Genomic DNA, 26,941 nt, shown 5'->3' with positions numbered 1-26,941 from the left:
CCACTTGATCTAGGGAGGGAAGCTTCAATTGTTCAACGAATCAAGACAATCATTAGCTACACATCAGATGACTGAGTAAGTGGTGTCTAAAGATCAAATAATTTATACCAACAAAGAGAGACAGATTACGAAACAAATTATTTAAAATTGAGTACAAGAAGCACAGTTTATGAAATAACAAATCTAATTTCAGTGAGTTGAAGACATTTTACCCAGGTAGTGCAGCAGCTTCTGTGCTCGGTTCTGGACCGGCTTGAGGTTGAAGAGTTCCTGGTTCTCATCTATGAACTGGGTGTCAACGGTGCCGTACAGGAACTGATCGTTACTCAGAACGTTCTGGAGGAAGGGGATGTTGGTCTGTGCAGGAACAAAATAAGAGGGGGCGAGAAATGGAAAAAACAAGAGGGAGGGGGCGAGAGATTGCTGTTAAAATGACAAAATGGTCAAGAAGACCGTCTGCATGATACATAACACTAGGGACCGAGATATAGGGCAAAGTGCCTGGACATGCAAACACACAGCTCAAGTGCAAATGGTCTTGGAAGGCTGGGAGGTCATTTTGTGGTTAGTCTCAAATCAAATGGCTTAGAACACTCAATACCGCCACACTGAGTCCCTTCTTCTGTGAGCACTAATCAGGCCAAAACACAGAGCAGAAAACGGTGTGATCACTAGGCAAAACAATCCCAGCTAATCCTCAACATATGCCCTGCATGTTCCTCTGTGCCATGCTGCACATCTGTCTCAGCCAGGTGCACTGAGATACACACACAGAAAGAGAGAAGCAGGAAGCCAGAGCCAGAGCAAGTGAGACAAAATGAGAGGCACAGAGAAATTAGAGCGAATAAAATAATAGAAATGACTGGTAGAAATGGACTAAGGACTTGAGCAGTAGCCTATAGATATTTTCCCACACACTTCAAACAGCAGCAAATAGCCTAGTAAGCCTACACAGCGCCAGCGCTCTGACCCAGATTCCTCTACATGTAGACCTAATTACAGGTCTTACAACAGAACCAACCCTCACCAAAAGACAAAAGCAAACTAAGAACATTACAGAGGAAGTTAATAAATAACATGTGCAAGTCTGCATTGGCAAGATTAATTCAGAAACTAAATAAGATTAGCTTCTTTCTGAGAAGAGCCAAATTAGTTCATAGTTGCATCATTGTCAGTATGATGGTTATGATTACAGTACGGTGCAATTCATTCATTTTGTAATAAACGTACAAAATCAGATCGTTCTTATTCTCTAGTTATGTAAGAATAGAGGATATAGCTTGTGCCCTGACACTCCTTGCTCTCTACTACCGTTTTATGAGTCTTGCTGTTACAAACTTTCTGGGAAACCATCAATCACAGCTAACTAACCTCGTTTTTTAACACCATGTTTTAATAATGACTGCATCAAGTGGGCAGGAAAGAGGGGGGGAAAAAAAACAACCTTTTGAGCACAATGCATCTGGGAAATGCTTCAAGGTCTCTTCTTTGGACCGGGTGATAAATTATGCATCCATGACACCACTTCAAAATTAGCCATTCATGATTAAAGAGAAAGGCACAAAAAGCCAGGGTTGTTTGCTTCAAAATATTGACCAATTTGTCAACTGGCAAGAGTTCTGACAGTACGGTCAAGACGGCCAGCCCCAGCGAGTTTATTCTGCTCTCTGACAGTACTGTTCTGTAAGGCTCAGAGTGCTGCTGTCCTTGGTCCTGAAGAGATCCTCTCTGCAATTGGCCGCACATCCTCCATTGTCCAGACTCTGAATAGCTATGGATTGAATCAAAATTAACATTTCCCCCTGCAGCTTCCCCAGGTAAATAATTTCTCAATTTTCCTGCAGATAGATTAACCCATTTTCCACCTAAGTTATACACAATAGTCAAAATGAGGGTTCCCATGCGGTGAAAGATAAGAAACATCTTAGAAAATCAGTAGGCTGAATAATCATTATGCATGTATATGTCAGGAGTGCAGCGTTACCTAGCACTTATTGGTTGGACACATACACCAGTGTTCCTGTAGGGTGCATGTAACACTCCAGTGTAACAGTATAACTTTAAACCGTCCCCTCGCCCCGACACGGGCGCGAACCAGGGACCTTCTGCACACATCAACAACTGACACCCACGAAGCGTCGTTACCCATCGCTCCACAAAAGCCGCGGCCCTTGCAGAGCAAGGGGCACACTACATCTAGGTTTCAGAGCAAGTGACGTAACTGATTGAAACGCTACTAGCGCGTACCCGCTGACTAGCTAGCCATTTCACATCCGTTACACTCACCCCCCTTTCAACCTCCTCCTTTTCCACAGCAACCAGTGATCCGGGTCAACAGCATCAATGTAACAGTATAACTTTAGTACGTCCCCTCGCCCCGACACGGGCGCGAACCAGGGACCCTCTGCACACATCAACAACTGACACCCACGAAGCGTCGTTACCCATCGCTCCACAAAAGCCGCGGCCCTTGCAGAGCAAGGGGCACACTACATCTAGGTTTCAGAGCAAGTGACGTAACTGATTGAAACGCTACTAGCGCGTACCCGCTAACTAGCTAGCCATTTCACATCCGTTACACCAGCATGGCTGTACTCAGGCCTCTGTAAAAAGCCCCAGTTTGTGTCTGGCTGAGGGTGTCACTCAGTCCTCCTCCCCTAAAAAAAAAAGCACACAGCTAGCCCAGATTGGAATAGAAACAAGAGGGATGAAAGGAACCAGGAGGATGAAGAGGGGCTAAGCCTCCCCTCTCTTTGTCTCGCGCCCTCAAACTCCAGGGCAAAAAGCCACGCTGTCAGATTCAGCCATGGTGCTGGTGTTGACCTGTATTAACCTTCATCACTTCTGTTTGGGTTGAGAAACCTAGTGTAAGTCATCTGTGTTTCTCTCATCATCCGTATTGATTCTCTCAGATTCTCACTCTCTCTCTCTCTCTCTCTCTCTCTACACCCCCAGACCACAGCAGGGAAGACAAGCAAGCACTCCAATCAGACTTTATTCACTCCAAAACCTGCTGAACAATCAGAAACTCCCCACCCCCGCGACCACACTTAACATTCAGGGTACATTGGGGACCATTGCGATCAACTTGTAGTAATCAAACGTTGAATAATTGATGAAAGGACTTTTAAACCCAAAATTGCTGATTTAACAGGCCTCTTGATAGTAACCAACCAGGACTGTCGCAATATCCCATTTCAAACACCTCAGCATAAAGCTACCTTATTAGGCTAGTGTCTCCATAATGTTTCTCACTGGAGCAGTGGTCTACAGGCAATTGCAGACAGGAAAACACCGACTGCTAACCAGCTGAATGTACAGTCTGCTAAGGGCTTGTGTAAATAGAATGATAACTGCTTTAATCACAGCAGTAATGAAGCCATCCCTTACTTTGGCCCAACTGTTAGGCTAATAAATGATAAAGACGGGGGTGAGGCTGCTAGCTCTCCCTCCTCCAAAACCTCTTACATCCTCTCTTCATTTTGACTAATTTATCCTACGCACATTTTCAGCATTTTCTCCTAGCCATTCCAATTCCATCTTTCCCCCCTTCTATCGAAAGCCAGGACTGCTCAAGGCTCTCCCTCCTCCCTTTCCCTCTCCCATCTCAGTAGCAGACACACTTTGCAGTCTCTCCCTCGCTCACACACACACGCTTGCTGCAGCAGAAGCCACAAATCAGACTGGTACAGCACCGGACGGCAGGGGAAAAGAACGTCAAAACAAGCGATTGAGTTGTGAATAAGCACGGCGACCACAGAGGTGAAACATGCAACCGTAATAGGTTGTTGACGTCTACAGTTAATAACCTACTTTAACAGCACTGTTCCTTTCCCTGGGCTTGTCTGGACGACTAAAACACAAAAAAAAGGCAGCATGACGGAAGGAACAAGGGAGTGAAAAGGAATTGTTACCCTTCCCACACAGTGGGAAACTGGGAGGAGAAAGGGGGTTGGAGGTCAGGTGGTTAAAGCTGCTCTCCAACAGAGATAAAACACAGACTTGGGGATGTTCTAGAGCCGCACTGATTCTGCAAAGGACAGATGCGCAGCGAGAGGAAAGAGGGGTCTGAATACCAATAACTGCAGAGTAAAGAGAAGAGACTGGATACTGTCCTGGGAGAAGACTGAAGGCTGCAATTAGTGAATAGATGGAGGATAAACGCTACGAAGCAGACTGAAATGTTTCACACATTTCAAATATTTTGTTATCTAGGAAACATAAGCTTGTCATCTCTGAAAGCCTCGGGGCTCATGCTTGAAAAACTACATCTGATTATTTCGATTCATGCTCCAGTTACCAGAACGAATCAATGGACTTGGCATCCTGAACAGCATAAGCAGCAAACTTCTGTAAGTTAATATTAATTTGTTTTCTTCACACTAGAATAGAACCCTGTGTTTCTTTTAATAGAGCATCTAACTCGCAGTCTGTCCTGACTGTATTGCACATTGTGGAGGAAATGTGATTATCCGTGCCCATGTCACTCTGCTAATCCTTGCTCTCTTCATATTCTGGAGGATGTATACAAAGCACTGACCTAGCAACAATTCTGAGTGAATCCCAGAAAACAAGGATATTAACAACAGGAATGACTGAGTAAAATATAAATGACAAACTGACAAGCAACAAATTGCTTATACCCTTGTTGATTTGGAGGATGAGCTTAAGTCAAAGTAAATATGGATAGGTGGACAGAGAGGTAAGGTAATGCAACATGGAAAAGGTTTACTAGGTCTTTCCTCTGTGCGTTTAGCCAATGATCATAAAACACTGAGAAGAGGGAAACATATCCAAGCCAAGAGGATAACTAGGGATAAGAACAGATTTAAATACTAGCAGTTATAGTCAGATTGTAAATAAATACTAACACTGCCATGTACAATGCCTTCAGAAAGTATTCATTCACCTTGAGTTGTTGACTAAATTCAAAATGGATTAAAATATACATTTTCCCCCCTCACTCATCTACACACAATACCCCATAAATGACAATGCGAAAACATTTATTGAAAATTAAATCAAAATCTCTATTATATAAGTATTTCACACCCCTGGGTCAATACATGTTAGAATCACCTTTGGCAGCGATTACAGCTGTGAGTATTTCTGGGTAAGTCTCTTAGAGCTTCACACACCTGGATTATACAATATTTGCACAATCTTTTTAGAATTCTTCAAGCTCTGTCAAGTTGGTTGTTGATCACTGCTAGACAGCCATTTTCAAGTCTTGCCATAGATTTTCAAGACGATTTAAGTCAAAACTGTAACTAGGCCACTCAGGAACATTCAATGTCATCTTGGTAAGCAACTCCAGAGTATATTTCGCCTTGTGTTTTAGGTTAATTATCCTGCTGAAAGGCAAATTTGTCTCCCAGTGTATGTTGGAAAGCAGACAACCAGGTTTTTCGCCTAGGATTTTGCCTGTGCTTAGCTCTACTCCAATTTTTTTAATCCTAAAGAAACTCCCTAGTCCTTGCCGATAACAAGCATATCTATAACTTGATGCAGCCACCACCATGCTTGAAAATATGAAGAGTGGTACTCAGTGATGTGAGGTATTTGCCCTAAACATAATGCTTTGTATTCAGGACATAAAGTACATGTGTCTTTGACATTTTTTGTATTTTACTTTTGTGCCTTATTGCAAACAGGATGCATGTTTTGGAATGTTTTTATTCTATACAGGCTTCCTTTCACCCTGTTATTTAGGATATAATTATGGACTAACTACAATGTTGTTGATCCATACTCAGTTCTCCTATCACAGCCATTTAACTCTGTTTTAGTCACCCCCCGCAGCTACTTGTCCGAGCCTCCCCAGCTTCTCCTTCACCCAAATCCAGATAGCAGATGTTCTGAAAGAGCTGCAAAACCTGGACCCGTACAAAATCAGCTGGGCTAGACAATCTGGACCCTCTCTTTCTAAAATGATCCGCCGCCATTGTTGCAACCCCTATTAACAGTCTGTTCAACCTCTCTTTCGTATCGTCCGAGATCCCTAAAGATCGGAAAGCTGCTGTAGTCATCCCCCTCTTCAAAAGGGGGTGACACTAGACCCAAACTGTTATAGACCTATATCCATCCTGCCCTGCCTTTCTAAAATCTTCAAAAGCCAAGTTAATAAACAGATCACTGACCATTTCGAATCCCACCGTACCTTCTCCGCTGTGCAATCCGGTTTCTGAGCCGGTCATGGGTGCACCTCAGCCACGCACAAGGTACTAAACGATATCATAATCGCCATCGATAAAATACAGTACTATGCAGCCGTCTTCATCGACCTGGCCAAGGCTTTCGACTCGGTCAATCACCGTATTCTTATCGGCAGACTCAATAGCCTTGGTTTCTCAAATGACTGCCTCGCCTGGTTCACCAACTACTTCGCAGACAGAGTTCAGTGTGTCAAATCGGAGGGCCTGTTGTCCGGACCTCTGGCAGTCTCAATGGGGGTACCACAGGGTTCAATTCTCGGGCTGACTCTTTTCTCTGTATATATCAACGATGTCGCTCTTTCTGCGGGTGATTCCCTGATCCACCTCTACGCAGACGACACCATTCTGTATACATCTGGCCCTTCTTTGGACACTGTGTTAACCTCCAAACGAGCTTCAATGGCATACAACACTCCTTCCGTGGCCTCCAACTGCTCTTAAACGCTAGCAAAACCAAATGCATGCTTTTCAACCGTTCACTGCCCGCACCCGCCCGCACGACTAGCATCACTACTCTGGACGGTTCTGACCTAGAATATGTGGACAACTACAAATACCTAGGTGCATGGCTAGACTGTAAAGTCTGCTTCCAGACTCATATTAAACATCTCCAATCCAAAATCAAATCGGCTTTCTATTTCGCAACAAAGCCTCCTTCACTCACGCCGCCAAAATTACCCTAGTAAAACTGACTATCCTACCGATCCTCGACTTCGGTGATGTCATCTACAAAATAGCTTCCAATACTCTACTCAGCAAACTGGATGCAGTCTATCACAGTGCCATCTGTTTTGTCACCAAAGCCCCTTATACCACTCACCACTGCGACCTGTATGCTCTAGTCGGCTGACCCTCGCTACATATTCGTCGCCACTGGCTCCAGGTCATCTATAAGTCTATGTTAGGTAAAGCTCCGCCTTATCTCAGCTCGCTGGTCATGGTCACAACACCCACCCGTAGCACATGCTTTAGCAGGTATATCTCACTGGTCATCCCCAAAGCCAACACCTCCTTTGGCCGCCTTTCCTTCCAGTTCTCTGCTGCCAGTGACTGGACCGAATCGGGGGGGGGGAGAAATAAAACTTTTTTTTAAATCGCTGAAGCTGGAGACTTCCATATCCCTCACTAACTTTAAACATCAGCTATCTGAGCAGCTAACCGATCACTGCAGCTGTACATAGTCCATCTGTAAATAGCCCACCCAATCTACCTACCTCATCCCCATATTGTTTTTATTTACTTTTATGCTATTTTGCACACCAGAATCACTACTTGCACATCATCTGCTCATCTATCACTCCAGTGTTAATTTGCTAAATTGTAATTACTTCGCTACTATGGCCTATTTATTGTCTTACCTCCTCACGCCATTTGCATACACTGTATATAGACTTCATTTTTTTCTATTGTGTTATTGACTGTACGCTTGTATATTCCATGTGTAACTGTGTTGTTGTTTGTGTCGCACTGCTTTACTTTATCTTGGCCAGGTCGCAGTTGTAAATGAGAACTTGTTCTCAACCTACTTACCTGGTTAAATAAAGGTGAAAAATAAAATAAATAAATAAATAAATAGGCCTCATGGTGAAATCCCTGAGCGGTTTCCTTCCTCTTTGGTAACTGCGTTAGGAAGGACGCTTGCATCTTTGTAGTGACTGGGTGTATTAATACACCATCCAAAGTGTAATTAATAAGTTAAGGCTCAATGGGATATTCAATATCTGCTTTTTTTTTTTTTACCCATCTACCAATAGGTACCCATCTTTGCAAGGCACTGGAAAACCTCCTTGGCCTTTGTGGTTGAATCTGTGTTTGAAATTCACTGCTCGACTGAGGGACCTTACAGATAATTGTATGTGTGGGGTACAGAGATGAGGGGGTCATTAAAAAAAAACATGTTAAACACCATTATTGCCCACAGAGAGTCAATGCAACTCATGTGACTTGTTAAGCAAATGTTTACTCATGAACATTAGGCTTCCCATAACAAATGGGTTGAATACTTACTGACTTTCAGCTTTTCATTTTTTATTCATTTGTAAACATTTCTAAAAATGTAATTCGACTTTGACATTATGGGGTATTGTGTGTATGTAATCAATTTGAAATGCAGGTTATAACAAATGGTGGAAAAAGGCCAGGGGTGTGAATACTTTCTCAAGGAACTGTAGATGAGGGCCTCGGTGTTCTGTTCTGTGGGAGAACAGGATATTCACCCACTAAGGTAGGAACAATTACTGTGCAGTCCTCAGTCACTGTGATTATGAACTAAGGGGGATGTGCAATCCATTCAAACCCTCAGCCAACTCATACAGAAAAGATATGGGATAGAATGTCAAGCTTAGAATCTAACCCTGTTACCATGCCTCCATCTTCCCTCCCTCCCAACTCAGACATACAGGTCCAAAAGGTTAACCCCATACACAGATTTCCCATGATGCAGTGAAGAGTGTCTTATCATAGCATAAAACACACACCAAATCCACCACAACATGTTGTGTGTCTTTGTGTATCATTGCACAGTGCATGCACAGAGACAAACACAGTTTACACTATTACACAGTTATTTATAGGTTGTATCCATCATTCCCCTAGTGGGTTCTTCATCTCCCCCTCTCACACACTCAAAACGGTGCTTTGTGAGCGTGACAGGAGAAGAAGCTGGCCTTACATAATGCTCAAACGAGCACAAATGTAATATTCTCAACCCAGTGAAACACAGCAGCCATGGAAAAGCACAACACAGTCACATTAATCAGGCCTGTAATGTTACAGATAATTCAAGCGACTAGGCTTCCATTCATGACCTGGAGACAGTCACCCTACAAACCACTATTCTGCTTCATTAAGGACCTGCCTTTTGTAGTCTGGCTTTTAACCTAATGTCATTCCTTCTCATTAGATGGAGCGTGGGTCAATGCTCATGCTCAACACACAGAGTAATGCATCAGGGGAATGGGGCAATAACAGTGACAGAACAGTGGGCAGTGGAGGGTGAGAACAAGGCCCCAGTAACAGTGGAACCCAGTAGTCATGGCCACCACCCCAGAACCAGTAACAGTGGAACCCAGTAGTCATGGCCACAACCCCAGAACCAGTAACAGTGGAACCCAGTAGTCATGGCCACCACCCCAGAACCAATAACAGTGGAACCCAGTAGTCATGGCCAGTAACAGATGAACTTGGTAGTTATGGCCACCACCCCAGAAGCAGTGACCGGTCTGAGGAAAACCACCCAGGTTTGAAGGTTTATATCAAATCTAGCCTCACTCATATCTTACTGAAACTATACACATAGGCCTACACAAACATAACAACCACATCAGTTTACAAAATCAGTATTGAACGTTTGTGGATTTTTTTTTACATCTAAATCTCCAAATACCAATTGTACAATCCAATACCTCTACTGCACTGTTGTATGTAAAAGCGACTGAATGGGGAAACCAATGGAAATGAGAGATAACGATTTCCCACTTGTACTTCCGTAGGTCAATGGATAACCAGCTCAACAATGCCTAAATCCAAATCACAAATATCACACCCATACTCTCCACCCCGCTCAAAATCCTCTCGGAGGCCCTCTCCAAAGCAACAGTCTCTAAAAGGTGTCCACCCGGAAATAAACCTGTTATCTCCTATTGAACTCGCGCCAAAAGTCACCAGCCCTTCCCTGAGACCCCCTGCCTGCTCTATGACCCCACAGACTGTAGTCTGGCTGGCCGTGGTGACCTGCTCCTGTGTGTTCTCTGCTCTGCTGGGCCCGGGCGTGTCCGCTGGAGAGACCTGGGGCATGGTCTCCATCTGTCCCTTCCACTGTGTGTGCCGAAACCTCTCAGAGTCTCTGAGCACGCTCTGTGTCAACAAGGGCCTGCTGTTCGTCCCTCCTGACATTGACCGGCGCACAGTGGAGCTCCGTCTGGCTGACAACTTCATCCTGGAGGTGGGCAGAGTGGACTTTGCCAACATGTCAGGCCTGGTAGAGCTAACTCTGTCCAGGAACACCATCCATGCCCTGAAACCTCTGGCCTTTGCTGACCTTGAGAGCCTGCGTTCACTCCACCTGGACACCAACCGGCTGACCGTGGTGGGGCCAAAAGACCTGTCCGGCCTGACTAACTTGCAGCACCTCATCATCAACAACAACCAGCTGACCAACGTCTCCACCGAGGCATTTGATGACTTCCTGCAGACGCTGGAGGATCTGGACCTGTCCTACAACAACCTGAGGAAGGTCCCCTGGGAGGCCATCCAGAACATGGCCAGCCTGCACACTCTCAACCTGGACCACAACCTCCTGGACCACATCGCCGAGGGATCCTTCGGAGAACTCTACAAGCTGGCTCGTCTCGACATGACGTCCAACCGGCTGCAGACTCTGCCCCCTGACCCCCTGTTCTCCCGCTCCCAGACAGGCGTGGTCAGCCCCACCCCCTACAACGCTGTCATCAGCCTGAGCTTCGGTGGGAACCCCCTGCACTGTAACTGTGAGCTGCTGTGGCTGAGGCGGCTGATCCGCGGGGACGACATGGAGACGTGCGCCACTCCCGTCCACCTGGCTGGGCGCTACTTCTGGTCCATTCCAGAAGAGGAGTTCACCTGTGAGCCTCCGCTCATCACACGCCACTCCAACAAGCTGTGGGTGCTGGAGGGCCAGAGGGCCACGCTGAGGTGCCGTGCCATTGGAGACCCAGAGCCAATCATCCACTGGATCTCCCCAGACGACCGCATCGTAGCCAACTCCAGCCGTGTGCACTCCTACTACAACGGAACCCTGGACGTGCTAGTGACCCGTGCCCGGGACGATGGGGCCTACACCTGCATTGCCATCAATGCTGCCGGGGAGGCTACGGCCCTGATAGACCTGAAGATCATCCCCCTCCCTCACCGTGGCAACAACACTGTCCCCCTAACCAGCCCCCGAGGGGACCCTGGGTCATCAGATATCTCCAGTGGGAGAAGAGGGGCAGGCCGGAACAGGAAGGGTGATGGAGGGGTGGTGACTGTCAAGAATGCCACAGAAGGGGAGAGTGGAGATGGAGATGCCAGTGAGCATTTGGTGGGGGTCCTGGGAGCGACTGCCACCTCTGCCCAGGTGCGCTGGGTCCTGGGCCGGGCCACTGGGCCGTACCTGGTGTGGATGTACCAGATCCAGTACAACTGCACTGCAGACGACGCCCTGGTGTACAGGTAAGCTCCCCTCAGCGACACAGCCATCCTACAGAACCTGAGAGACAGTTCCAACTGGACAAGCATGAATAGATCAATCAGAAGGCTAGATGCAAAACAAACACTTCTGTGTGGTCTTCCATTGTAATACTGTCATGTACAAAACACCCCAGTGGTTTTACAATTGATCTGAGTTATCACAGAGTGTCCTTGAATGACAGGGACCAGGAGTGATGAACATGAACACTGACACATGAATTAAAGGAGAGCAGGCGTAGTTGACTGTAAAGTATGAAAGAGTGATTTTGAGAGCGAGAGAGCGAGCGAGAGCGAGAGCGAGAGCGAGAGCGAGAGCGAGAGCGAGAGCGAGAGCGAGAGAGAGAGAGAGAGAGAGAGAGAGAGAGAGAGAGCGAGAGAGAGAGAGAGAGAGAGAGAGAGAGCGAGAGAGAGAGAGAGAGAGAGAGAGAGAGAGAGAGAGAGAGAGAGAGAGAGAGAGAGAGAGAGCGAGAGCGAGAGCGAGAGCGAGAGCGAGAGCGAGAGCGAGCGAGAGAGAGAGAGAGCGAGAGAGAGAGCGAGAGAGAGAGAGAAACAGAGAGCGAGAGAGAGAGCGAGAGAGAGAGAGACCGAGAGAGAGAGAGAGAGAGCGAGAGAGAGAGCGAGAGAGAGAGAGAAACAGAGAGAGAGAAACAGAGAGAGAGAAACAGAGAGAGAGAAACAGAGAGAGAGAAACAGAGAGAGAGAGAAACAGAGAGAGAGAGAAACAGAGAGAGAGAGAAACAGAGAGAGAGAGAGAGAGAGAGAGAGAAGACTGTGGGAAAAGGAGGATGAAGTCCTTATAAAAAAAGTGCAAGCCGCAGATCTGAGGACAGTGTCACATCCCATCAATCAGTCTGAAATGGAGATAAATTGGGAGATGGTGGGTTTGGGTCTAGGGAACACTGAACCCACTTCAGTTTGTGGAGGTAGGGAGAGGCACCTAAATAGACATGCAGTGTTTTATATCAAATACTGAACGATTCTCAAGGACTTGTCAGGACACACTAATGTGTGCACACAGCTGTCAGAATGAAAAACAGAAAGAACGCCTCCCAACTCGACATTTCCAGCTTTCATCCCCCACTAAGTCAGGAAGTGATGGTTAGTCTCATACTCTAAACATTTGATGCCTCATAACTTCCATAATTCCCTGGTGTCCCAATAAGGACAGGTGAACTGCTTGCTAAGCCTTCCAAGATCAAAGAATAAGTATGCAAATACACACATTTGGATGACTAATATATGCCAAGGTATATGTAGTCTTCATAGCTAAATAAGATGGATGAAAGGCAAACATTAATTTCTACCGTCTCTGGGACTCCATGGCTAATTTGTTTAAACAGCATATCCCTTTGACAGGCTTTCAGTAGAGCTTACAATGCAGTTATTCACCTTATATAAGCCTACGGAGATAATAGCTTGCATATTCTGAGTTAATGTTCCGCGTAAAACCCATCTTTCCAATTTTCATTACAAAGCCTGCATGTAAACAACTAAATGTAATAACAACAAAGTAATTTGTAACCCAAAGCTAGAGATAATTTGAGGATAGTGTGGAGGAATGAGGGAGAGCAAGGGCGCCAGAAAGGTTAACTGCCCGCCAGATGAAATTAGAAATTGTTCAAGGTCTGCCTTCGAGAGCTCGCAATTACCTCTCAACGGTAAACTCATTCATCAGCCTCATTTACACCGTCCAATACATTTTCAATACTGTTCTACACTTATATACACAGGCGTCTGAATCCATACAATAAGCTGCAGCATTTAACAAGAGATTTGACACGAGCAGTCGGTTGGAAGACAGAGGGGTGAAAGACTTTAAAAACGGAAGTGTTTGCCGTCTTGTCCTCTTCCTGGCGTACAGCGTTTGGGCGGGGGTGGTGGTAATTGGGGTGCGAGTATGTGTCATTGCCTCGGAGTTGTCTTGAATAGCTCATCGCTTGGCAAGACATGTTTCTGAGGAGAGGAAAAAAAACATACGTAAACAGACTGGTTTAAAATCAAATGAAATTGTATTAGTCGCGCGCCGAATACAACAGGTATTCTTAGTGAAATGCTTACTTATGAGCCCCTGACCAACAACGCAGTTAAAAAAAAAATATGAGTAAGAATAAGAAATAAAAGTAACAAGTAATTAAAGAGAATGACTATGCATAGATAAGAAAAGAAAGTAGCAGCGGTGTAAAGGGGGGGGGGTGGGGGGGGGGGGGGACAACGCAGATAGTCCGGGTAGCCATTTGATTAGATGTTCAGGAGTCTTATGGCTTGGGGTAGAAGCTGTTTAGAAGCCTTTTGGACCTAGACTTGGCACTCCGGTACCGCTTGCCATGCAGTAGCAGAGAGAACAGTCTATGACTAGGGTGCCTGGAGTCTTGGACAATTTTTAGGGCCTTCCAGTGACACCGCCTGGTGTTGAGGTCCTGGATGGCAGGAAGATTGGCCCCAGTGATGTACTGGGCCGTACGCACTACCCTCTGTAGTGCCTTGCGGTCGGAGGCCGAGCAGTTGCTATACCAGGCAGCGATGCAACCAGTCAGAATGCTCTCGATGGTGCAGCTGTATAACCTTGAGGATCTGAGGACCCATGCCAAATCTTTTCAGTCTCCTGAGGGGGAATAGGTTTTGTCGTGCCCTCTTCACGACTGTCTTGGTGTGCTTGGACCATGTTAGTTTGTTGGTGATGTGGACATCAAGGAACTTGAAACTCTCAACCTGCTCCACTACAGCACTGTCGATGAGATTGGGGGCGTGCTCGGCCCTCCTTTTCCTGTAGTCCACAATCATCTCCTTCGTCTTGATCACGTTGCAGGAGAGGTTGTTGACCTGGCACCACACTGCCAGGTCTCTGACCTCCTCCCTATAGGCTGTCTCGTCGTTGATCACGCCTACCACTGTTGTGTCATTGGCAAACTTGGTGTTGGAGTCATGCCTGGCCGTGCAGTCATGAGTGAACAGGAAGTACAGGAGGGGACTGAGCACACACCCCTGAGGGGCCCGTGATGAGGATCAGCGTGGCAGATGTTTCATTACCTACCCTTACCACCTGGGGGCAGCCCATCAGGAAGTCCAGGATCCAGTTGCAGAGGGAGGTGTTTAGTCCCAGGTGGTGTTTAGTCCCTTAGCTTATTGATGAACTGAGGGCACTATGGTGTTGAACGCTGAGCTGTAGTCAATGAATAGCATTCTCACATACCCTACTGTTCAAAAGTTTGGGGTCACTTGGAAATGTCCTTTTTGAAAGAAAAGCCAATTCTTTCAAGCAACCATCACTCCTGTGTTCCAATGGCACAGCTATTCCAAGTTTCCAAGTTTATCATTTTGAAAGGATATTTGATCATTAGAAAACACTTTTGCAATTATGTTAGCACAGCTGAAAAAGCCACATCTCAGACTGGCCAATAAAGGCCAGCATCCCGGAGTCGCCTCATCACTGTTGACGTTGAGACTGGTGTTTTGCAGGTACTATTTAATGAAGCTGCCAGTTGAGGACTTGTGAGGCGTCTGTTTCTCAAACTAGGCACTAATGTATTTGTGCACCGGGGCCTCCCACTCCTCTTTCTATTCTGGTTAGAGACAGTTTGCGCTGTTCTGTGAAGGGAGTAGTACACAGCGTTGAACGACATCTTGAGTTTCTTGGCAATTTCTCGCATGGAATAGCCTTTCTTTCTCAGAACAAGAATAGACTGACGAGTTTCAGAAGAAAGTTATTTGTTTCTGGCCATTTTGAGCCTGTAATTGAACCCACAAATGCTGACGCTCCAGATACTCAACTAGTCTAAAGAAGGCCAGTTTAATTGCTTCTTTAATGAGGACAACTGTTTTCAGCTGTACTAACATAATTGCAAAAGGGTTATCAATTAGCCTTTTTAAAATGATAAACTTGGATTAGCTAACAACGTGCCATTGGAACAAAGGAGTGATGGTTGCTAATAATGGGCCTCTGTACGCCTATGTAGATAATCCATGAATTTAAAAAAATAAAAAGCCGTTTCCAGCTACAATAGTTATTTACAACAATATCTACACTGTATTTCTGATCAATTTGATGTTATTTCTTTCAAAAACAAGGAAATGTCTAAGTGACCCCAAACTTTTGAATGGTAGTGTAGGTGTTCCTTTTGTCCAGGTGGGAAAGGGCAGTGTGAAGTGCAATAGGGATTGCATCATCTGTTAGGGCGGAATGCAAATTGGAGTGGGTCTAGGGTTTCTGGGATAATGGTGTTGATGTGAGACATGACCAGCCTTTCAAAGCACTTCATGGCTACAAATCAAATTTTATTTGTCACATACACATGGTTAGCAGATGTTAATGCAAGTGTAGAGAAATGCTTGTGCTTCTAGTTCCGACCATGCAGTAATATCTAACAAGTAATCTAACAATTTCACAACAACTACCTTATACACACACACAAGTGTAAAGGAGTGAATAAGAATATGTACTTAAAATATGGATGAGCGATGTCCGAACGGCATAGACAAGATGCAGTAGATGGTATAGAGTACAGTATATACATATGAGATGAGTAATGTAGGGTATGTAAACATTATATAAAGTGACATTGTTTAAAGTGGCACATTAATAATTAAAAATGGAATGTAAAGTGGCTAGAGATTTGAGTCAGTAGGTTGGCAGCAGCCACTCAATGTTAGTGATGGCTGTTTAACAGTCTTGATGGCCTTGAGATAGAAGCCGTTTTTCAGTCTCTCGGTCCCAGCTTTGATGCACCTGTACTGACCTTGCCTTCTGGATGATAGCGGGGTGAACAGGCAGTGCCTCGGGTGGTGGTTGTCCTTGATGATCTTTTTGGCCTTCCTGTGACATCGGGTGGTGTAGGTGTCCTGGAGGGCAGGTAGTTTGCCCACGGTGATGCGTTGTGCAGACCTCACTACCTTCTGGAGAGCCTTACGGTTGTGGGCGGAGCAGTTGCCGTACCAGGCGGTGATATACAGCCCGACAGGATGCTCTCGATTGTGCGTTTGTGAGGGTTTTTGGTGAGAAGCCGAATTTCTTCAGCCTCCTGAGGTTGAAGAGGCGCTGCTGCGCCTTCTTCACCACGCTGTCTGTATGGGTGGACCATTTCAGCTTGTCCATGATGTGTACAGACGTGAGTGCTACGGGTCGGTAGTCATTTAGGCAGGTTACCTTAGTGTTCTTGGGCACAGGGACTATGGTGGGCTGCTTAAAACATGTTGGCATTACAGACTCGGACAGGGAGATGTTGAAAAGCAGGAATCAGGAGGATAGAATTATGGTCAGATTTGTATGCATCTCTGTGTGTGGAGTAAAGGTGGTCCAAGGTTTTTTTCCCCTCTGGTTGCACATTTAACATGCGGATAGAAATTTGGTAAACCGGTTTTAAGTTTCCCTGCATTAAAGTACTAGGAATGCCACCTCTGGGTGAGCGTTTTCCTGTTTGCTTATGGCGGAATACAGCTCATTCAGTGCGGTCTTAGTGCCAACATCAGTCTGTGGTGGTATGTAGACAGCTACAAAAAATACAGATGAAAATTGTCTAGGTAGATAGTGTGGTCTACAGCTTATCATCAGAAACTCTACCTCAGGCGAGCAAAACTTTGAGACATCCTTAGATATCGTGCACCAGCAGTTCTTTACAAAAATACATAGTCCCCCGCCCCTTGTCTTACCAGACGCCGCGGTTCTGCACGGCTGATACAGCTGGCTGGTTATATGCTGTATGTTGATAATGTCGTCATTCAGCCACGACTCCATGAAGCATAACATAACAGTTTTGAATGTTCCGCTGGTAGTTTAATCTTCCGCGTAGGTCATCGATTTTATTTTCCAAAGACTGCACGTTTGCTAGCAGAATGGAAGGCAGTGGGGGTTTATTCGATCGCCTACGAATTCTCAGAAGGCAGCCCACCCTCTGATCCCTTTTTCTCTGCCTTCTCTTCATGCAAATTATGGTGATCTAGGCCTGTTCCCGGGAAAGCAGTACAATCATTCACGTCGGGCTCGTTAAAGGAAAAAGGATTCTGCCAGTCTGTGGTGAGTAATCGCAGTTCTGATGTCCAGAAGTTCTTTTCGGTCATAAGAGACAGTAGCAGCAACATTATGTACAAAATAAGTCCAAAAATAAGTTTTAAAAAAACAAAAAAAACATTTGGTTAGGAATACGTAAAACGTTAGCCTTGTTCTCCGGCGCCATCTTCAGTCTGCCTCCCGTTTCCCTGAATATCAATCTCACCCTTTATATTTCCCTTCTCCCTCTACAGCAGAGTATTATTGATTAAGCCCATTTCCACAACAAATGAGCAGATCTGACTCCTCCTCCCTCTAGCTGGCTGCTCATCATCATCATTAGCACTAAGGAGTTGTACTGTAGCTTATTGCATTTCATTTGATTCATCTCCCTCTCCTAGCTGCTCTCAGAGATCCTCTTTCTCTCCTCAGCAAATGACTCAATATCCTTTTTTCTTTTATTACTCCTCAACCCCCCCCCCCCCCCCCCCCCTTCCCTGTCTGTTAGGATTCTGCCTCCAACAAGCAACGCTTTCCTGCTAAAGAACCTTGTGTCTGGAGCCGACTACAGCCTTTGTGTCCTGGCCATCTTTGACGACGGGCTGTCCACCCTGGCCACCACCAAGGTCCTGGGCTGCACCCAGTTCAGCACCAAGGAGGACTTCCCAGAGTGCCGTTCCCTGCAGGCGCACTTCCTGGGCGGCACACTGACAATCATGGTGGGCGGGGTCATCGTGGTGATGCTGCTGGTGTTCACCGTGGCGATGATGGTGAGGCACCGCGTCTGTGGAGACTGCAGAGACGAGGGTCACTACCCTGCCCATCACCATGACAACTTCCTGCCCTCCAAGGGAGAAGTGGACGTTTACGCTCAGACCAATGGGAACGGGAGAGTGATGATGGTGGCTCTGCCCAAAGGCATTCTTGGCCAAAAGGCTAAGCCCCTGCCATCGAAAACCAAACCCCAAGCCAAGAACAAGCCCAGGACAACGCTTGACTCTGATCAGCTCAGTGGAGAGAGAAAGGCTGAGGAGCTGGGCGTGAGGGGGAAAAGATTCCCCCCTTTCACCCCTGAGAGTGAGAGAGTGACACTGTACTACTCCCCTGCCAACACCTCCCAGACCTTACCCCATCCCAGAGCTCACAAGGCCCGGAGACACTCAGGCAAGCTCAAGCTGCGCCGCTCTGAGGAGAGGGAGAAAGACTTGGACAAAATGGTGGGCTCCAGATGCAGCCTGGACTCTGGGGCCCAAGGGGAGGAGGGGCGGTTGGATGACTGGAGGGGCGATCGTCCGCCACTCGGGAGGACACGCAGCTGCTCCTTTGATGTGGGCGAGATCGCCACAACAACCTGCTACAGCTATGCCAAGCGACTGAGTGTGATATGGACCAGGAGGAGCCAGTCGGTGCACGGCATGCTGGTCCAGTGCGCCTCAACGGCCAGTTCAGCGAGCAGCATGGGCAGCGACCAACAGCCCCCTGCCCTCACACATGGCTACCTGCACGCCTTCAACACCTCCAACTCTAACTCTAACACCAGAGTGGCTGCCAAAGCTGGAGACCTGGAGGAGAGTGTTGTGTAGGGTGGAGAGGAGGAGGAGAGAGGGACATAATGGAAACAAAGACTGAAACTGACAAAATGGTGGATGTAAAAGATATACAAGCCATTTGGCTTTATAGCTAGAATCCTTAATTGAAACAAAGCGTTCTCCCTGCCCGTTTTAGCCAAAAAGCTAAGGGATGGGCCTGGATAAATGTAACCACTCAAATTCATAGAGGTATGGATGCAAGGACTAACAATCCATGATATCAAATGTATAGTTTTAACCATGTTTTAAGGCTATACAGGGTTTGCTTACATTTTACAAATATTGGAGTAAAACAAGCTTATATTTTGGGTTTTGAAGGGGTACGACAGTTGAACTAAGCTCACGAGGAATTTAGGTTACAGTGCATTCGGAAAGTATTCAGACACCTTGACTTTTTCCACATTTTGTTACAGCCTTACTCTAAAATTGATTAAATGGTATTTTTCCCTCAATCTATAAAACAATACCCCATAATGACAAAGCAAAAACAGGTTTAGAAATGTGTGCAAGTTCATTAAAAAAATAATATATATCATATTTACGTAAGTATTCAGACTCTTTACTCAGTACTTTGTTGAAGCACCTTTGGCAGCGATTACAGCCTCAAGTCTTCTTAGGTATGATGCTACAAGCTTGGCACACCTGTATTTGGGGAGTTTCTCCCATTCTTCTCCGCAGATCCTCTCAAACTCTGTCAGGTTTGATGGGGAGCGTGCTGCGCAACTATTTTCAATCGGTTTCAAGTTCAGCCTCTGGCCGGGCCACTCAAGGACATTCAGAGACTTGTCCCGAAGCCACTCCTGCATTGTCTTGGCTGTGTGCTTAGGGTCGTTGTCCTGTTGGAAGGTGAACCTTCGCCCCAGTCTGAGGTCCTGAGCAGGTTCTCAAGGATCTCACAAACATTTCGCTACACCCGCAATAACATTTGCTAAACACATGTGACAAATAAAATGATTTGTACTTTGGTCCATTCAACTTTTCCTCAATCCTGACTAGTCTCCCGGTCCCTGCCACTGAAAAACATCCCCGCAGCATGATGCTGCCACCACGCTTCACCATAGGGATGGTGCCAGGTTTCCTCCAGATGTGACGCTTGGCATTCAGGTCAAAGTGTTCAATCTTGGTTTCATCAGACCAGAGAATCTTGTTTCTCATGGTCAGAGTCTTTAGGTGCCTTTTGGCAAACTCCAAGCGGGCTGTCATGTGCCTTTTACTGAGGATTGGATTCAGTTTGGCCACTCGACCATAAAGGCCTGATGGGTGGAGTACTGCAGAGAGGGTTGTCTCCACAGAGGAACTGGAGCTCTGTCACCGGGTTCTTGGTCACCTCTCTGACCAAGGCCCTTGCTCTAGGAAGAGTCTTGGCGGTTCTAAATTTCTTCCTTTTAAGAATGGAGACCACTGTGTTCTTGGGGACCTTCAATGCTGCATACATTTTTTGGTACCTTTCCCCAGATCTGTCCCTCGACACAATCCTGTCTCGGAGCTCTACGGACAATTCCCTTGACCTCATGGCTTGGTTTTTGCTCAGATATGCACAGTCAACTGTGGGACCTTATATAGACAGGTGTGCCTTTCCAAATCATGTCCAATCAATTGAATTTATCACAGGTGCACTCCAATGAAGTTGTAGAAACATCAAGGATGATGAATGGAAACCGGATGCACCTGAGCTCAATTTCGAGTCTCATAGCAAAGGGTCTGAATATATGACAAGTATAAAAAATAAAAGTACAACGAAGTCTGCTTTAATGATGTAAGAGACTGACTACAACCTGAGACTTCTGTTTCAACAAGATAAATGAAACAATTAATGAATTACAGTAAATAAATCAACCGCTACTCAACAGCAGCACGACTCGACATTGAATTGCAAACCGCTGAGTAGATCAGGCATCAAAATGGATCATATGAAAACTGTGACGATCAGATGCCAGTCCAGTGATCATGTGTTTGTTTGAGAAGGGCAGGAAGCAGCCTATCGGCAAACACAGAGGAGTTTGTCTTCGAGCTGAGAGAGGGAGAGAGATATGGGGAGAAAGAGGGGTAGAGAAGGTGGCTGGGGGAGGAGCTCTGAGATAAACCAGTACACAGAAATAGGCTACATGTCTATTGGTGCCATTTGTCATATTAAATACTACTCTGTAGTGTACAGTCATACCCACAAAGGCCCTCTGAACTCAATTAGCATGAGTTGTGTGATGGAGTGGGAGAGGGGATAGTGAGAGAAGGGCATGCAGCAGTTTCCACTTTTCTTGCCAGAGGCAAACTGGTGCCCTATTTCGCACAATTAAAAAGTGCTGATTGGTGAATTCACACAAACACATTGTGAACTCTGCCCAGCGGTGCTCAAACCACTGACCTGCAGTTCTGCAATCAACCACTGTTCACATCGTAGAGGACAGATATGTCATGTTCTGCTGACAAGTCCCATTAATATCAGATCTGCAGATCTGGTTGGCTGTGGATAAAGTTGAGCAGTTTAGACCAGTTCAGGAGTTCCCCGTCTCAGAAAAAGCTCTAACGTCTCCAATTTATAGGATAAGAAAATGTAAAAATGTTCAGAGTTCTTTTAGCCAGTCCTGATTTCATTTAACCTCGTACCATCCAACTCATTCACCATGGTTGGCTGTTCTCTGCCCCTGCATCTAAAACCCTACCCTAGCTGTGAGACGGCCAGAAAGAATAGGATTTTAAGTGAGTGCTTTGACTTTTTCACCTCAGATGTAGAGCAAAGGTTTTCCCATTCACGACTAGATATTTCAGTAGAAAAACAGGGTGATTTAACCTAACAAAATCTCTTGGACCAGCATTTTAACCCACCCATTTGAATTTAAAAATCAACAATCTACTCCCCGTTACAAAGTGGATAAGACTGACACTCAATCCACATAAAACGACCAACTTTAATCAAAATTCCTAAAAAGGCACTTTCATCCACCATCAGTTGTCTACATTTTTTAAAAACGACCAGAATTCTGGTGGTTGTTCCTTGAAGGAAGTGTTTTCTTTCCTAGAAGCAAATGCTGCAAAAGCAATCAGCAGATGCAAAGTGGGAAATAGTGCTGCAAAACTAATTTAGCCGAACAAACAATTCTATTTGTGTGGGAACGATAAATATGGGAGGCAGAAGAGAGGGAGAGCGTGAGGGAGAGAATGAGCGTTGGAGGGGGTTGAGTATTATTCATGCAAATGACTCATGTACATGCATGTTTAAGTGGTCATTAACAGATTGCTGCATACAGCATTAAAATCCTTGTTTATCTTCTACCTTGGTCCTACAAAATGTCTCCTCATCACTAAACTGCATAGAGAGGCAGTTTGGGGAGGAGTGGGTGTGGGTTGCTATGGTGGAGGGGAGCAAAGCAGAGGGGGATATAATGACAGTGAGTATCACAGCTGTGAAATCCTTAGATCCTTAATGCACATCCCTAATTCACTATCCCACTTCGAAGCAGAGTGCAGCAAAGCTTTCAAATTGTAATGACTGAAAAGTATCCATGCATAATAATAAATCAGATGTGTTCATCTGAGCGAGATGTGAAATAAAGGGAACAATGTGCATCCAGCCTGCCTGCACATCTTCCTCTTCTCTTTAAGCAGCCTCCCACTCATCTCCATTTCACACAACTCCTCTCCATATCTCCCCACACCCTGCTTCAGTTCGCCATATCTCCCTCTAAAGCCAGTCACACCTCTGGGAACCATTCAGTGCAGATTAGGGCTTCAAAGTCAATTTTTTTGTGCTACACAGTGGCAGTGAATGTGTTGCTGTTTCATATGGAGCACTACATCTCCGTTTCTACTTGTAAAGGAAGCTAGTAGTTACATAAGCTGGCAACAACCTATTGCTCCCATTTCAATTGATTAAGACCCTTGTCTTTGCTCTCATGTTCATGTGTACTGTAAATGCATAACTGTGGGAGGAGGTGGTAAGAGAACGGGACATACAAAAGATAACTGATGGTGGGCACAGGAATCATTGCATAATACCCAAAGGAGTAATTTCCCAGACCACTTAAGGTACAATTTCTATCTGCGGGTGAGCGAGGGGTAAAAAAAAAACACAATTAAAAGCCAATTCATAGTCCAACTGCAGAGTGAGACAGCTACATGTAATGGATATTGGGCTGGTAATGTTGGTTAGTCTTTCCAAGGTGTATCTGCATGCACCACTACAGTACACTGCAAAGATATTAGCACAACAGCACAGTGGGTAACATGAGATCTGAAATAACAAATCTTGTTGACGTTGAATTTGGGAGGCTCCGAGTCTGTTGCTACGCCCATAAATGACTGTGGGATTACCTTTAAAAAGGATTTCAACATGTTTATGGATGTTGCTTTTTCACACCATTAAATCACGAGGGAATTGGAAAAGCATGTCACACACAGCTGCAATGGTGCAGAGAAACGTGTTGTTTTCCAGGGTCAGCCAGTGGTACGATAGGTGCAGAGAAATGTGTTGTTTTACAGGGTCAGCCAGTGGTACGATAGGTGCAGAGAAACGTGTTGTTTTACAGGGTCAGCCAGTGGTACGATAGGTGCAGAGAAACGTGTTGTTTTCCAGGGTCAGCCAGTGGTACGATAGGTGCAGAGAAATGTGTTGTTTTACAGGGTCAGCCAGTGGTACGGCACCACTGTAGCAAATTAGGGTTAACTGCCTTGCTCAAGGGCAAATCAACAGATTTCTTCACCTTGTCGGCTCAGATTTTCAAACCAGCACTGCCTATGGCTAGGATGGTATCACATTTTGACTTTTTTCAGCCAATATGTTGTGTAAATCTGGGCAGATGTTAGCAGCACTTCCTCTGCTTCTCTAACACCTAATGGTGCTGCTGGGGGAAATCACTTGGCTGTACTCTTACTTGAACAGGTAATTACATCTCTGGTGGCGTCAGTGCTAAATAAACTAGCCATTTGAAGCTGGGTAGTTAAAAAAAAAAAAAAAAAAGGAGGCACTGCTGTGGCCAAATGGGGTTCGAGTGGCCTTCCCCTGCTGGGAGGAACAGCGTGAGAGCGAATGAGATTTAGACATGGGAAAGGATGGATGCATGATAGAGGGGGAAAATGAGTTTAGTATATGCAGTGAGGGAAATTAATCAAACATGCAAGGAAATGGAGGGAGGCAATTGTGCGACCAACATGGTTTGAAAACCCCTTCAGCCATCCTGAAGTGATAATGAGTCATCATTAAAAAACATGTGACAATTCGCTAGTTAGTTAGTGCTCTTGTGGAGCAGAGAGGATGATCTGGAGCAGCTTTAATGTCTGATATTTTGGAGCACTGCAAATAATCATGCCAACAAAATACCTCCGGGGCTGAAGAGAGCATTAACTTGGGGAACGAGAGGGGAAGGGAGTGGGTGAGAGGGGAGAGGGATATAAGATAAATGAAATATCCCAACTACACAGGGCAGTCGTCTCAGTCTGTCACACTGTATCAGGTCAACAAGAAGAGGAGAATAAGGAAACAAATTCAAGGATGGGACACTAGACAAGCGGAAAGGAACAAGAAAAAGGACAATCAAGAGAATAGAATCATGTTGGCGGTTTTCAGAAGCTGATGCAGGAAAAGGTAAGTGTGTGTGTGTGGGGTTAGACAGTTATAAGATGTTGGAGCGTTCCCCTGCTGCATGCCCTTCAAAAGCGCAGCTGGCCATGTTGCAGCTGCTGCCCCTAACCCTCGCTCTCTCACATACACCAATCAAAGGTTTCATTCAGAGCCATGGAAAACTAGGGCTGGCAGAACAAGAATTCCCTCCGTTAAATACAACAAAAACACATACATACAGCCATTACTGCCATTCATACTGTGCTTTCATGTGAACATATGCTATTGACACTAGTATTGGAACTCTGATTCTCTACTTTACAATTCCAAACCAAAGCCCTCTTCGATACAAAGTAGAAACCTACCTGCATTTTTTCCCCATCTGCTAGTCTTTTATCCTGTCAGTCTCATGTGTAGACAAGCCATCCAGTCCGTTGTATATTTAGCTTTTACTTCCTATTACTACTAAATAATTTACCAATTAAAAACGGTGCCATTTAAAAGATGCACTACTTGCAAGAAAGAAAATCTGGGCTTTGAGGGGAGAAAAAAAAAATTCAGCTCTCTACAATGTTTATCATTTACAAATGTCTTTGATGATCAGGATCAGATGAATCATAAATGCATTGATGACCTGTCTGGCCTTAACGGCCTCTACACAGCGCCCTTCTCTCTGCCCACTTAGCCTTCTGACATCCTTTTCATGGAGCTCCTGCTTTCCACTTCTCTTCTCCAGAGTTGTCACTTTCAGCACTTTTCACTATGCCGCTTTACCCGTAGTAAGGATCTTGTGCTAAAAACATCTGACCATTACACAGTAATGACACATGCAGACAGTTTTAGGTGCGGATAAAACGGGTTGCTTTCAGAAGCTGCACTTCCAAGCACTTTTGAAAAAAGGTGATTTGATAAGTTCAAAAAATTCTTGCTGACTGGATTAAATTAGTCACTTGAGTTGTACAGCGGGAGATTAAAAAGCTTAATGTGGTCACATAATAAATGTGACAATGTGCCATAATTAATGACCCTACCTTGACCCCGCGGACACGGAACTCCGCCAGCGCCCTGTTCATCTTGGCGGCGGCGGCAGGCAGGTCCTTCCCGCTGGCAATGACTTTAACCAAAAGGGAGTCGTAGTGGGGGGAGATGATGGCTCCCTGGAATGCAGAGGCACTGTCCAGACGGATGCCCATGCCCTCGCCACTTCGGAATACCTGAGGAATTGGGAGAGAGGAATTACGGGTATGCAGATAGAGCTGTTAAGACATGAGTCAGGAAGAAAATAACCCCGTCTATATAAAACATGTACATTTACAAATGCAGCAACACATATCCTTTGACAAAACTTAACCTTTTCCAAGTTTCACATTTGTCAATTCACTCAAATATGACTTGTCATGTACAGTCTACAGCAGGTATAAAAAAAAAAATGGAGCAAAATGTGTGTGTGCTAGCTCCCTCAACACAGTAGAAAAATCTACAGCAATAAAAAGAGTAAAGACAACAAAAAAATGCCTGGTAATAGAAGAGGTAGTATGCCTGGTAATAGAAGAGGTAGTATGCCTGGTAATAGAAGAGGTAGTATGCCTGGTAATAGAAGAGGTAGTATGCCTGGTAATAGAAGAGGTAGTATGCCTGGTAATAGAAGAGGTAGTATGCCTGGTAATAGAAGAGGTAGTATGCCTGGTAATAGAAGAGGTAGTATGCCTAGCAATAGAAGAGGTAGTATGCCTGGTAATAGAAGAGGTAGTATGCCTAGTAATAGAAGAGGTAGTATGCCTAGCAATAGAAGAGATAGTATGCCTAGTAATAGCCTGATGTGTTCACAATAGGATATACAGAAGAGGTAAATGTGCGATGTCAAGTATGACTATTCACATTATAAAGTAAACACACGTCAATAGCCCTCTCCCCTCCCAGTTTCCTAAAGACCTCGATCAGCTCCTTGGTTTTGCTGACGTTGAGGGAGATGCTGTTTCCCTAGTACCACTCTGTCGGGGTGCTAACCTCCCTGTTGGCTGTCTCGTTGCCAATCAGGCCCAGCACCGCCATGTTGTCTGGAAAATCAACGATGGTGTTAGTCGTGTGGGGTGGAGGTGATTTCGCCCACCCTCACCACCTGGGGTCTGTCAGGAAGTCCAGGATCCAGTTGCAAAGGGAGGTGTTCAAACCCAATTGGTCAGCAGTAGTCTCGACTGCAGCGGTGTGGATGTTTAACTGATATCCTTTAACAACCTCCAATTTCATGGTCCAATTAAGATTCAAAGACAGTTGATTTGAAAACTCTTGATTTAAGTTATTTTTGGTTCAAAACAGAACAGGTGACTGTAAACGTAACGTTCCAAATGAAAATGTTTGATGTAAATGACGCACAAATAGGGGTCGTTTCAATCCG

At 45.4% G+C, this 26,941-nt stretch overlaps 2 protein-coding genes across 2 annotated transcripts in view; one reads left to right on the top strand and one right to left on the bottom strand.

Moving 5' to 3' along the window:
* LOC120021346 (pyruvate carboxylase, mitochondrial-like) overlaps positions 1-26,941 on the bottom strand; it is a 127,668-nt gene that overhangs the window by 28,642 nt on the left and 72,085 nt on the right. The window contains exons 10-11 of the mRNA XM_038965059.1: positions 25,578-25,760; positions 213-357 (exon numbers count right to left, since the gene is read on the bottom strand). Of these exons, the coding sequence (XP_038820987.1) occupies positions 213-357; positions 25,578-25,760 (328 nt within the window). The remainder of the gene's footprint in view (positions 1-212; positions 358-25,577; positions 25,761-26,941) is intronic.
* Positions 9,407-18,986, top strand: LOC120021340 (leucine-rich repeat and fibronectin type-III domain-containing protein 4-like). Its single transcript, XM_038965050.1, has 3 exons — positions 9,407-9,454; positions 9,922-11,405; positions 17,912-18,986. Exons 1-3 carry the CDS (start codon positions 9,407-9,409, stop codon positions 18,984-18,986), a joined length of 2,607 nt encoding a protein of 868 aa, XP_038820978.1.

This window comes from Salvelinus namaycush, chromosome 26 (assembly GCF_016432855.1).
Source record: "Salvelinus namaycush isolate Seneca chromosome 26, SaNama_1.0, whole genome shotgun sequence".
NCBI lineage: Eukaryota > Metazoa > Chordata > Actinopteri > Salmoniformes > Salmonidae > Salvelinus > Salvelinus namaycush.
The sequence above is the reverse complement of the archived record's forward strand: the minus strand, read 5'-3'. Positions and strand labels throughout refer to the sequence as shown.

Bases quoted from the DNA above. Each gene is read 5' to 3' on its own strand.
- LOC120021340 (XM_038965050.1), top strand. From the start codon at position 9,407: ATGGCCACCACCCCAGAAGCAGTGACCGGTCTGAGGAAAACCACCCAG. The intron at 9,455-9,921 runs GTTTGAAGGTTT...ATGACCCCACAG, and splicing joins GTCTGAGGAAAACCACCCAG to ACTGTAGTCTGGCTGGCCGT. The intron at 11,406-17,911 runs GTAAGCTCCCCT...CCTGTCTGTTAG, and splicing joins GACGACGCCCTGGTGTACAG to GATTCTGCCTCCAACAAGCA.